General features: G+C 46.8%; 1 protein-coding gene and 1 long non-coding RNA gene across 2 annotated transcripts in view; one reads left to right on the top strand and one right to left on the bottom strand.

The window, feature by feature from the left end:
• The window catches only part of GAS2L2 (growth arrest specific 2 like 2), a 255,990-nt gene extending 249,499 nt beyond the window's left edge, over positions 1–6,491 (bottom strand). The window contains exon 1 of the mRNA XM_069614921.1: positions 5,438–6,491. Within this exon, the coding sequence (XP_069471022.1) occupies positions 5,438–5,795 (358 nt within the window). The 5' untranslated portion in view covers positions 5,796–6,491. The remainder of the gene's footprint in view (positions 1–5,437) is intronic.
• Positions 6,492–6,542: 51 nt separating this feature from the next.
• The window catches only part of LOC138488145 (uncharacterized), a 36,261-nt gene continuing 30,595 nt past the window's right edge, over positions 6,543–12,208 (top strand). Inside the window, exon 1 of the long non-coding RNA XR_011274594.1 lies at positions 6,543–6,730. This is a non-coding gene — a long non-coding RNA (uncharacterized lncRNA). The remainder of the gene's footprint in view (positions 6,731–12,208) is intronic.

The raw sequence follows: 12,208 nt of genomic DNA on the forward strand, positions 1-12,208 counted from the left end.
CTAGCTAAAAATGTTAGTGCCGCGTTCAAGCGAGGTTCCAAGGGACCGTATGACAATAGGCTTACCGTGGTGGTCGGCTGTAGCCACACTGAATTCTAAACACTGAACGCAGGACACACGCGCTCACGTACATGAAGAATCGCTTGCTAGCAAGTGCATTTGAAAGAAAAAAAAATGGTAAAACGCGCCGCCATCTTGGGGAGGTAACTCGCCTGTTTCAGATGTGAAACGATGGCCAATAAAACTAAACTCTGAGTTAAACCATGTATATTCCATTCACGTGTTTTTTTCTTATATAACTCCAATCTGTAATATAATTCTCAAAAGTTGTATGTGATCATGGGGTGTGTTACATCTTATTATTCATGATAAATATGGCAAGAGAGGTCCAAGGTATATAAAATTATAATTGAAACTCGCGCGTTGCGCATCCATACCCCAATGTGCAATTTGTGCTCAAACATGATACGTGAGTACAACACTGTGTCTGAACAATGGCCCTATTGTGACCTCATGGTCATTACACAGGGGCATGCAAATGATACATTGTTCATGCTTTTAACTCGTGCGTTGCATTAACCCTGTTGTGCATCCATGCTCCAAAATACGATTTTGTTCTCAAAATATGTAAGTACAACTATACACTGGCCCTATTGTCACCTGATGATCATTATACAAGGGCATGTATGTAGTACATTATTTACTCGACCCACAGTTTGCTGTGTTTCTATAAAATATAATCACTCTCATATATGCTTGTGTTGGATACACATTGCTGATTTAATTTATTTTGTCTTATATTGATGACTTTGATGCATTTTTGACTGACAATGTGATTACAATCCATTTTATTTTGTGTGAATTGTCATTTATGGATATCTGTTGTATTGCTGACTTGTCCCTGTTTTGTTGGGTGCTATGGTTGTTTAATTGTATATAATCATGATGCACATCTGAATTGATGTAATGTTTTATCAGCCTCGGATGAAGAGCACGTCTATGCTCGAAACACGTGTCAGGCTGAATTCTGTGTTAAATAAACCCCTTATGCAACTGAAGCATCTCAGAACTTAACAATTGGCGCTGAGTGATTGGAACTCTCTCATTTCAATTTATTTGCTTATTGTGGTGTACACAGGCAATGTACCCACACTAACCAGTCAACTGCAGCCTTGTTTATTGCACCTATTCATTGCAAGCGCGGTGGACACATCTGACTTTGGAATAGTTCAATAAACACCCTTGAACTGTGGTCACTTGTGTCTGTCTTACTGTTTGATACCATGCCTTCCTTACAGGTTGTGCGATGTATCATAACAGTCACTAAGAGACTGGCCATAAAACAAGTGTCTTGTAGCACGCTACTTAACCAAAGTATGGGATCCTTGGCAAATCATTTATTCTCACTGAGTAATGCCTTAAACAATTGAGAGTTCTTAAAGCCTGCCATCTTTTATAGATAACAATACCGCTGTCAAAACAGGTCAAAATCAGTCTGTGATTGATGAACGTCTTTGAGCGATGGGTTGCAAGTGTTTTAAAATAAAGAGTGGGCACGGCCAAAGACCATGGCTAGTGGTCTGGTAGTGTTTTAATATGGACAGTGGGCATGGCAAAGGCCATGGCTAGTGGTCTGGTAGTGTTTTAATATGGACAGTGAGAATGGCCAAAGCCATGGCTAGTGGTCTGGTAGTGTTTTAAAATATACAGTGGGCACGGCCGAAGGCCGTTCAGCCAGTGGCACGGAAGAAATGGATGGAATAACAAAACCCTAAAACCCTTGAAATTCAATGAAAACAGCCAGTAATGATCAGTTAATGTATAAAAAACAGAACAAATATATTGAAAAAACTTGATTTTAAAAAAAATATATATATATATAAATATGGGGTGGGATAAGGGGTTAAAATGGGTGGGGGGGGTTGGAGTTAAAAACATAGGGAAATAGGGGGCTTGCGAGGAGGACCCACAACCAAAGAAAAAAATAAAAGAAATCAGTGATTTATTTCAATATAATTGTTTCGTTAAAAAACACCTCTCTAAAAATGTTTTCGGTAAAATCACATAGAACCTCAAAAAACATTTTGCAACAAAACCCTGGAAATTCCGCTAAAGCCAACTTAACTTCACACCCCCTTGTGTGCTGCCTATGCCCACAATGATGACATTACAAATGACTTCACTGAGACATCACTGGTTACATCACTAATACCATCATGTATGACCTCACTGATGCATCACTAATAACATCATATATGACAACAATGATTATTTAACTGATGGCATCAGACATAAGATCACTCTAGGTATTTGCACATATTTAGAACAGACTTTCCTGTCTACATATGTGATTTTTGCATTTTAGAATAGTTCATAACATTGAGTACATTGTGAAAAATAGTCAAAACCTACACATACATCACTACTTGTGAAGCTTTCATTCGTAGTAGTTTGGTTAAAGATGATATCGGAATTATAAATATGAAGGAGTGAGAGATGGAGGAGACCCGCTGCCCCCAGGAGTCGTAGCCCACCACCCAGGGCGAGAAGGGAGTAGGAGACTTAAATGGCAATAGAGGACAGAGTGAGTCCCACAGCAGGGGCAGAAGCAGGGTGCAGCAGCGTCATGGAAAGAAGCATTTAGTCCAGCATAGAGACAGCAGCAGCTGTCCAAGAACAACGTCTGCGATTAATACAAGTGACCTTGATCAATAATATGCGGCCAACCATTTATGAAGAAATTGAATGATTGATTAATTTTTGTTATCCATCACTAGAATTGTTATTTATAGTATTGTATTAAGATTGTGATTGAAATGTTAATAGATTGTCTGTTTACAAATATGGTATATGTAATTATGTCCTACTAGGCTAATAAATCTGTGGCAACACATGCAGTTTTTATAGTCAGCACATTTATATTTTTTTAACTGTTGTCTACTATTTTTCTACTTTAATATTTTTTTATATTTATTCTTAATAATAACATTTCGAAATTGATTTCTAATTATGAGTGAATTGAATCTTTTCTGTTCTCCAAATTGTAATGATATAGTTCCCTGTTTTTAGAGTATACACACTCGTTCCCTATATACCCTTTTTTCAGTTCATTCAACCAGGATTGATCGCAGTTTATTGTACCCTTGTTGTCCCCCTTATTACTAGATCTACGATTGAAGGACCATCCATACACCGGAAGAAAACTGTGTCTGTGTGCAGGAGTTCTACTCTGGCCGCTGATGAGTGGAGAGCTGGTGTCACCAGTGCTGTCATCAGTGAAGTCATCTGTGATGTCATCATTGTGGTCCAAGTTAAGCGGGCTTTAGCTGAATTTCCAGGGTTTTTGTTGTGATACATTTTTTACCTTACGTGATCATTAACTAAAGTTTTTTTATTTAATATATATTGCAAAAACCCAGGGTGTAAAACATCATCCACATGCCGAAATATATGGTTGGTGCTGATCCATAAATGTGGTATGCCAACACGGTTATAATGAGAAGCCAAAAATGGGGCACGAAATGTCCCATGATCACACACTACAGAACCACAACAATAGATGCAAAAAAGGTTGTCAAGTCCACAAAACGACTTTTAATGGGGAAAATCGCAGAGGCATAAAAGGGAGCTGCATGAAGCAACTCATTTAACACCGTCCAGGCACGTGTTCAAGCGCCTGGACAGTGCGAAACGCATCACTTCTTCAGCTCCCTTTTATGCATGTGGGATTTTTCCCATTAAAAGCCGTTTTGTGGAATTGATTACTTTATTTGGCTTTATTGTTGTGGTTCTGCACTGTGCTATCCTATCACGTTTTGTGATATATATATATATATATATATATGTATAATATGATAGTCCATTTGAACAAAGTCACACATTTCACAACGCCACCTATTAGCCATCACTGGAAGTTCACCTCCAGTTCTGAGCCACAACAGCAAGGCATTGTGGCTATGCAAATTAGCCCAAATGAAAAACGTTTTTCCCAAAAATTGTCTTTGAGGGCAGTGCTATTTTATACATAGCTTAATCAACCAAAGAAAGACATTTTGCAAGGCACCTACATACCTAGTTTCACCCTGATTAGGAATCATCATTGCAGTATATTCCTGACAGCCTTTTGGTTGGAGCATTGAGCCATGTTTGGTGGGTTTAAATAGGTTTGGGAAAAAAACGTTGACCTGAAATGAGAAACTATGATAGTCCATTTGGGTCAAATCACACATTCCACAACACCACCTCGTAGCCCTCGCTGGAAATTCACCTCCAGTTCTGAGCCACAACAGCAAGACATTGTGGACATGCACATTAACTCAAATGCAAAAGACAATTTTCTCGAGCAAAAGGCTTGCATTTAAGCAATGCCACATTTGCCTCTCCTGATCCTTTGGACGGGATCTCCTATGTGCCTTACAGCATAGTCAATTGTGAGGGATCATGGAAGCCATAGGCTAAAACTTCTTATTAGCCACAGACCGTGAACCGCTGATGGTAAAGATGGCATGCATACAATGCACTAAGTGGCATTTCCTTGGCATTTGAGGCAGAACATCCCCATGGTAAAGATAGCATGCATGTAAGGAACTATGTAGTGTTAATGGATCATTTGAGGTTGAGCTTGGTTTATGACGGAATCAATTACATATGAAGATACACATGTGCTACCTAATACATGCATAAAAGAGAAGAGAAGGGCATTATTGGGGCACTTAACACTGTACGTCACAAATGAAGGAAGCAATTGGACATGTAAGGCTATGCCCTACATTTGGTGACCATAGCAGGTGTATGAGCATTACTGTGGCATTAACTGTTATTGGGTAGCATTACTAGATATTCAAGGATGCACTTGGCATATGATAGAAGCAGCTGGATATATAAAGCTGTTACGAACATATTTTGACTGTACCTAGGCTGTAACACTAAAACAGACAGAAGATGGCAATCGCCTCATATAAAGGATACATTTGGTGTACTGTAGTATGGCAGCACCTGACATGCACTTATAAATGGTAACAATATGGCAGTAAATGGCCATATGAGGCTGTAGTGGCAGTACCCCTGCCTATGTTGGTTCTACCGGGTCTACCCTTGTCATAATATACTTCCTTCATGACATATCAAGACAGCACCCTCGTTAAAATGTACTTGGATTCGAAAGTGTCTTATGTACCGGTTTGGTATTGTCTCAAATGTAAGCTTTTTTTTTTTTACACCTGTCAGTCACTGCAAGTGATGACATTGGGATTAAATGTCATGTGATGTTATTTCATCAGGGTCAAAGGTCATACAGCATCACTTCCTGTGATATCATCAGGTGTTTGATGTCACTTCCACTACCCCTGGAATTTAGGTGAATTACCGTTCGAGAGTATACCCCAACAAAAACATCCATAGATCAGGAACACATGAATAGAAGTCCACACTCACTTACCTGTGATGTCCATCTCCTTCCGACACCACTGGATGAAGTTGGAGACGTTGTCCCGGGCCTGGAAAGTGCCAGGTTGAGCCATTCTATTGACCCGGACCCGGGCCTGCGGGAGATGCACTTTCGCTGCCAATGCTGGGTACTCAACAGTGAACTCTCCAGCCACCCGGGTGATGTTGTTGGCATGCAAGCATAGCACAGAGCCCGTCTCCAGCACCTCCACAAACGTGTCAACGCTGATCTCCAGCTCGTAGAGGTCCTTCAGCCACTCTGCCATGTCCTCCTTCATGGCAAAGAGATATTGCTCACTGGACTGGTAGGGCCGGATGCTTCTGACACCTGTGCCCTGGGTCCCTGACATGTTTACTTATACACCTGTATAGTGCACACTACCTGAATTGGGTCTCTTGAAGGAGGCACCAGGGGTGTCTTGTTGTCAGTTCAATGTTTTAGGTGATGGTTTTTGGTGAAGACCATCACTGGAGGCAGCTTCCATAGCCCAGGTGCTTGGACTATAATAAAATGTCTACCTTCTTTCGAGCATGTTTTGTGGCTTTCTTGGTTGTGATATTGAAAAGGCAGCTTCCCAAACACAAGCGGTAATTCTGTTGAAATATCTCCTGCAAGACCCAGATCACTTAAGCTGCTGGGCGCTCATTGAGCAGGCGTCGGGGGGTTGGGGAGCTCTTGCTCCCCTGTCACTTTGCAGTAAGTAAGCCACAGGCTGGAATCTCTGCCAGCAGTTAAAGCCCTCGCTAGATTGGTCTCCAGTGACGCTAGCAGGTGCATTCCAGCAGCTGAGCCTGCCGCTTCGCTAAACTTTACAAACGTTCCCCTTACTTCTTCCACCGGTCCTCCCGCGTGCTCTCATCTACATCATCCTGGGCCGCTGACGGTCAGGACCCTGGGAGCATCCTGTCACCCCCATCCCACGTTCCCTTTTGCAGGGTGGTCTTGCAGAGCGCCAGCGTCAGCCCCTGCCTGCTGCACAGCGAGGATTCTGCGCCCCTCGCGCGCACACCCACTGGGGGTTGTTTTGTTTCGCTGGCCCAAGCGTCCTTCCCTGTTCTCCTTGGCGACACGGGCTTGTTTGAAACACGCCCTATTAACCCTCGGTGGCTGTGCCGGGCTGCTTATGGTGACTGGTGTGCCCTGGGCAAACTTCCGCGTGCTGCTGCTGGCCACACACTGCCCGAGCGGCAGAAGAGAAAGGACAGTGCATTCCAGAGAACCAGTCTGTGATTTGTATCATTCAGGATCGGAACTCTCTTCAGGTTCGATGGATCGCACGTGGCGGTAAGGGACGGTCTAGCTGTAACCATGGCAGCCAGGATAACACAACTTTTGGTGCTGCTGGAGATCAAATGGTCCGTTTTGAAAGTAACGCAATAGCAGAGATGTGGAGAGTCGCAGTTGCAATTTGGTTAGTTTTAAACAGTACAATGGATGTACTTTTTATTAGATATTATAAATATTATTATTAGGTAATGGTTTATTTAATATGCAAAGCAATGCATTAATAGTAACATAAGGGCACTATGTAGTATTTGCCCAAGAACATAAGGCAATGCAATCCCTCCACCTTCCAGTGAGACAACTTTCCTCCCACTGGGGTGGGGGTAAGATAACTTAAGAAACTGTCCAAGTGAACTCTGAACAGCAATTCATGTTGAGTTCCACAAACGAGCATCCCCTAAAAGAGATGCCTTGGCTGTAGCATCTTAAGTGAGAGCACAGGTTGGCATTGCCGCTGTGTCAGTGACTCAAGAAGCAATTAGGCAATCCCCATAATCAGCGAGTCAGATATGAGTAACACTCTCAACCATCGACATTCTTTGCATTCTGGAACTTGTAGCCTTGCCTTCTGTTGCACCCTTAACAGGGCCACTACATGTGGCCTATACAAAGGAAACAAGAGCCGTATTCCCCAGATCAAACCTTCTCTTTATTCCTCCTTATGTACTGACCTCCCTTCCTCTGTGTCCCTCCCCTTCCTCCTGCTTCCTGTTCCCTCCCCTTGGCCCGGGTCTTTCCTTCTTAAAGGGGCTCGTCCTGTTTCCCTGGTAACACCCCCCCCCACTTAACACAAGACTTCTCAGGCTACATTTGTCCAATCAGCCGTTGGGGTCTCCTTACGGTCCGATGAGGCCTGCCAGTTGACTCACGGGTCTCTCCCACATTTTCTCGATGCAGTGCTTCATATGCCTCTTCTCCCTCTGCTCCCTCGGTCTCGTCCCCCTCGTCTTCCTTTGGTTCCGGTTCCTTCAGTTATAACTTGTGGAAGAGGGAGGCCTTTGGCGTCATCTCGCCGTGGTCCCCCGTCGTAGTTATCACCAGTCCTTTGTCCCCTGTCGCTAGGAGGGGATCTGCACAGTATCGTGAATCCTTCCTTTTGTATTGTCTCTGGCGCTCTATGGCAGTCTCCTTGATCAGGAGTTGTGGCTCCTTGGCCTTTCGTTTGCGGTCTGCCCTTTCCTTGGCTTTCCTCGTCTCTCCAGCATCTTGCTCAGGCGTGTAGTCCTTCACCTGGGTGACTTTGAATTTATCTATACTGGATGTCGATGAGGGCACACGCTAGTGCCGTCCGATGGCTAAGACGGCTGTTCCATATGGCGGGACACAGTACCATGTGGATGGCAGCGGGTACTCTGCGGTCTCCGTGGGTTGGGTCACAGTGGGACTGTCTTTTGGCTGTAGCGGCTGTGCTGTTCCCCACTGGAATACATAGGCTCGGGACTTGCCCAGGTGGTATGCTTCCTCTCTGGTTTGATAACGTTGCTCATTCATGAAGTTTACTGTAGCCTCTGCGTTCACAACGACCGGCTTGTGCAGGTTTCCAGTGCGGACCATGATCTTGGGTGCCATGGTGTCATCTGAGGTGGTGCTGATCAGTCTCCCGAATTCTCCCTAGTGCCCGTCATGGGAGTGGTAGTGGTTCCCTCCCGGTTTCGGCATCTCGTAAGGCTCTGGACGTTTGTATGACTCACGATCGTCACGCGGGATGGGTTGAGATTGCGTGCCGTCCTCCTGATCAGGTCCGTACCTCCCCTGGTGACTTAACTCAGGGTAGAGTAGTTGCTTGTGCTTGCGTGGGCTAGGAGTATAGTTGTATGCTTCGGAGTGATGCCTGGGTGGGTCAATGATCAGGGCTTTGATGGCCCTCATGACGTCTGGCCGTGTCGCTGGCGGCATCCTGTACCTCTCTTGGGGCAGCGTTTCCTGGACCCTTCTGTGTGTTGGCCGGTTGTTGGGCCCTCTTGTTTGTTCTGGTTGTCTGGTCGGGCTTGGTGGTGGTGCCGGTTGGTATGCGGGGGGTGCAGGCAGTCTCTCTCTGCACATCGCCTGTAAGTGGTTTTCTTGGCCACATCGCATGCATCTCTGTCCAATGGCCGGGCATAGTCATCTGTGTGGGAACTCAAATCCGCACCTGTAGCATTGTCCGTCGCTCAGGGTTTGGTGCTGTGGGCTTCTGAGTCTCTGTCTTCTCCAGGGTCCTGTATTCCTGATGTACTCCGGCTGTCTTACTGTAAGAGTTGTGATGGAGTGAAGCATTTTGGGGTTTTCAATGGCAGCTGCCTGCATGTCCACCCGCTCGTATGTTCTTGCTAGGTCAATGATTTCTTGTAGGGACAGGGGCTTTTTGAGTAGGTGCTTTCTAAGCATCAACGAGGTGCACCCTTCTATGATCCTCAGCCGTATTGCCTCATCATCATTGACGTTGGTGAAGTCGCAGCACATGATATTCCTCTGGAGACGGATGACAAACTCTCCTATGGATTCATGCGAAAGCTACGCACGTTGATTGAATGCGTAGTGTTGATAGTCTTTGTTGGGAGGTACTATCAGCTTGTTGTTGACTGCAGCGATAAGGCGTTTGTAGGTGCTTCTTTCTTGCATGGGGATCGTTTTTATGACCCCTTTGATCTCTTTGCCTGCCAGGTTGGCAACTATGTCAAACTTGTTTGGCGGGTCATGGTCTCCTACTGCCCGCATGAAGTCCTCAAAATCTTCGACCCATTCTTCCCACCTTTGGCCTTGGTCCTGGTACGGGTGAAGGGTAAACTGGCGGGCCGACATAGAAACGTAGCGCGGGAAGCAGGCTCTAGATTTGCAAGGGGACGTGCTCCTGCATTGGCAGCTTGTTGTGCTTGGTCCACCATCTTGTTGAGGCTTTGTGGTGTCCGGTCTTGGTCGTTGTGTGGTGTTGGGTGTGTGTGGCCCGTAGGTGTGTTGACCTGTCGTTGGTCTCCTATGCCAGCATGCTCTCACTTGGCATTCAGCGCTGCTATCAGTGTGGGTGTTGCTCTTGAGTTCCCAGTTTGTGGGTGAGTCAGGTTCCGGGCTTTCCTTTGTGATGTGGTGGGGCTCTGCCTGATTTGCAGACTGTTGTCTGTTTGGTTTGCTCGTGGTGCTGTTTGAACAGCTGAGTTGTACTATGCAGTGCATCCTGTGCTGCAGCTGCGTGTGACCTCTGGGTAACGGTGGTATGGTAAACGGGTTTGTCCTTTTTGCTCTCTCTCTGTAGCAGTTTTCGTTGTGCATGTCCTGCTGCGCTCATGGTATGGGGGCTGGATTGCTACTTCGCCCCCTTGTTTAAACGTCCTTCTATGATCTTGGGCGTGGTTTGCTAGTTTCCCTCTGCGGTGCAGTTCTGATCCTCCTTACCATCTGTCGCTTCGTAGCTGGCGCGCACCAGCTGTGGCACAATCAATGTTACTCCGGCAGTGGGTGCACGGGCTGGGTCCTAGTCTGCTTTGCTTTTCTGGGCTCACTGCACTCTGTGGCGGGCACCGCCGTGTGCAATTCTGTACCTGCTGCGTGGGCTATGCTGTATGGGCTGTTGGGGCTTCAGTGCCTCACGTGTGTAGAAGGCCATTGGTGCCCCTTTCACTAGTGGTTGGGCGCTGTATATGTGGTCCAGGTGCTGTCGTGCCAAGTATTGTGGCTGCAATTGTCTCTGAGGTGCTCCACCGCCCCTTATGTGCAGGTGTGGTTGATGTCTCTGCTGAGGCTTTCATTACGGCCCGCGTGGGCCTGCTTCTCCAGGCGGTGGGGAGGGGCTCGGGGTTTCCTTAGCGGCGGCGTGCCTATCGTCCATGCTGTTCCTCCTCTGCTGGGCTGTTGTACCCGCTGGCTGCTCATGTCGGCTCTTCCGCTGCCTCCTGGCAAAGCTGGGTTCTGTCTTGGTGCTGCTGGGCTACAGACGCGGCGCACCTTGTCCTCGGCGTGTCCCGCTGGGCTCCCTTCTGCTGGGCTCACCTCCTCTGTCCTGCTGCTGATGGTCTCCACGGCACAGGGTCTGCTCCGGTAGTCATTCCGTTGCGTGCTCCGTGGGGCACCGCACTGCTGAGCACCTCACCCAACACTGCTGGGCATAGCGACGCTGAGTTCGCTTTACCCGACGTCTTGCTGCATACTTCAGCAACCTGCTGCACAGTGTGGGCACTCAATGCCTCGTTCCAAGTTGTTGCACCCTTGACAGGGCCTCTACATGTGGCCTATACAAAGGACACAGAAGCCGTATTCCCCAGATCAATCCTTCACTTTATTCCTCCTTATGCGTACTGACCTCCCTTCCTCCCGTTCCCTCCCCTTGGCCCGGGTCCTTCCTTCTTAAAGGGGCTTATCCTGTTTTACCTTGGTAACACCGTCCCTCGTTAGAAATCGAGGGCTACTAACTAGAACACAAAGAAAACATTCTGGACCTCCTTCAGCTTCGTCATGCCTCCCACGGGTAAAGTGAGATTTTTGGTATCACTGTCGCATAAGGTCTTTTAGACAACGCTGTGGCTATCTGCCAGAGCTACTGTATCAGTAGGTAAAGGAGCAATAGTGGCAATGACGTGCTCCATCCTGCTGAAGGAATATATCATGATATATATCATGATGAAAGCGCTGTTAAAGAACCGGCCATGTTGAGGAAGGCAGTGCAATGACGTTGACATTTGCTTTTAAGAGCTTCTTGTGTGTGCCATGATGCCTGGTACATTGATTTTTTTTTACCACTTTGTGCTGCTTCAGGTCATGTTCATAGCTTTTTTTAATAGTGTGCTAGTCACAACCCTAGTGGCCTAACAGCACCAGGCCTTGTCTGAAAAAAGGCATCTGGCAGGAAAAAGGTATCCAGACCTTAGTCTGAGGACGAATGGAAAAGGGCATTAGAAGAGTGAAAGGATGAAAGGGGAGCAGTTTTAACCAGCAAGAAAGGCTTGCACATGTAAGGGAGGAGATGGAAGGTAGCGATTGGGGGGGGGGGGTAACTGGCAGGCGTGTTGGGTCACTAAATAGGGATCAAACCAGAGCGCTGATCAGGAAATTGTTATTGCAATTGGTTATTTATGGTAGTGACGACAGGGGACCTAAAGGAGGCACCCAGATAACAGAGCCGTGTCACGCCCTTCCGCCCTGGTAGGGGGATGCGGGTGCAAGCCCGCAAAATTGGGCCTCAAGCCCACGAAAAGGAGAAAGGGGTGTGATGCCTGGGAAAAAGGGCAGCAAGCCTGCGAAAGTAGGAAGAAAGGAAAAGGGTGGGGGTCAGCAGGAAGCGGTGGTGGTATAAGGAGCCGCGCCTGACAAGCAGCAGCATCAGTTTGCTGCAAAGAAACCGGGACAAGGAGAGCCTGGATGATTTTCGTCTGTCTACAACTGAGAGTCTGCCGTAAGGAGAGTTGCCTGGCCGGTTTCCAACTGAGAGTCTGCCGACTTGGAAATATCTTTGCGAGGCGGTTTGCCTGGCTGGCTTTGTGCCGGGCAGTGCGTGTGCCTTCGAGGCTG

The sequence above is a fragment of the Ambystoma mexicanum genome, chromosome 9 (assembly GCF_040938575.1).
Source record: "Ambystoma mexicanum isolate Mex_15411 chromosome 9, UKY_AmexF1_1, whole genome shotgun sequence".
Taxonomy (NCBI): domain Eukaryota; kingdom Metazoa; phylum Chordata; class Amphibia; order Caudata; family Ambystomatidae; genus Ambystoma; species Ambystoma mexicanum.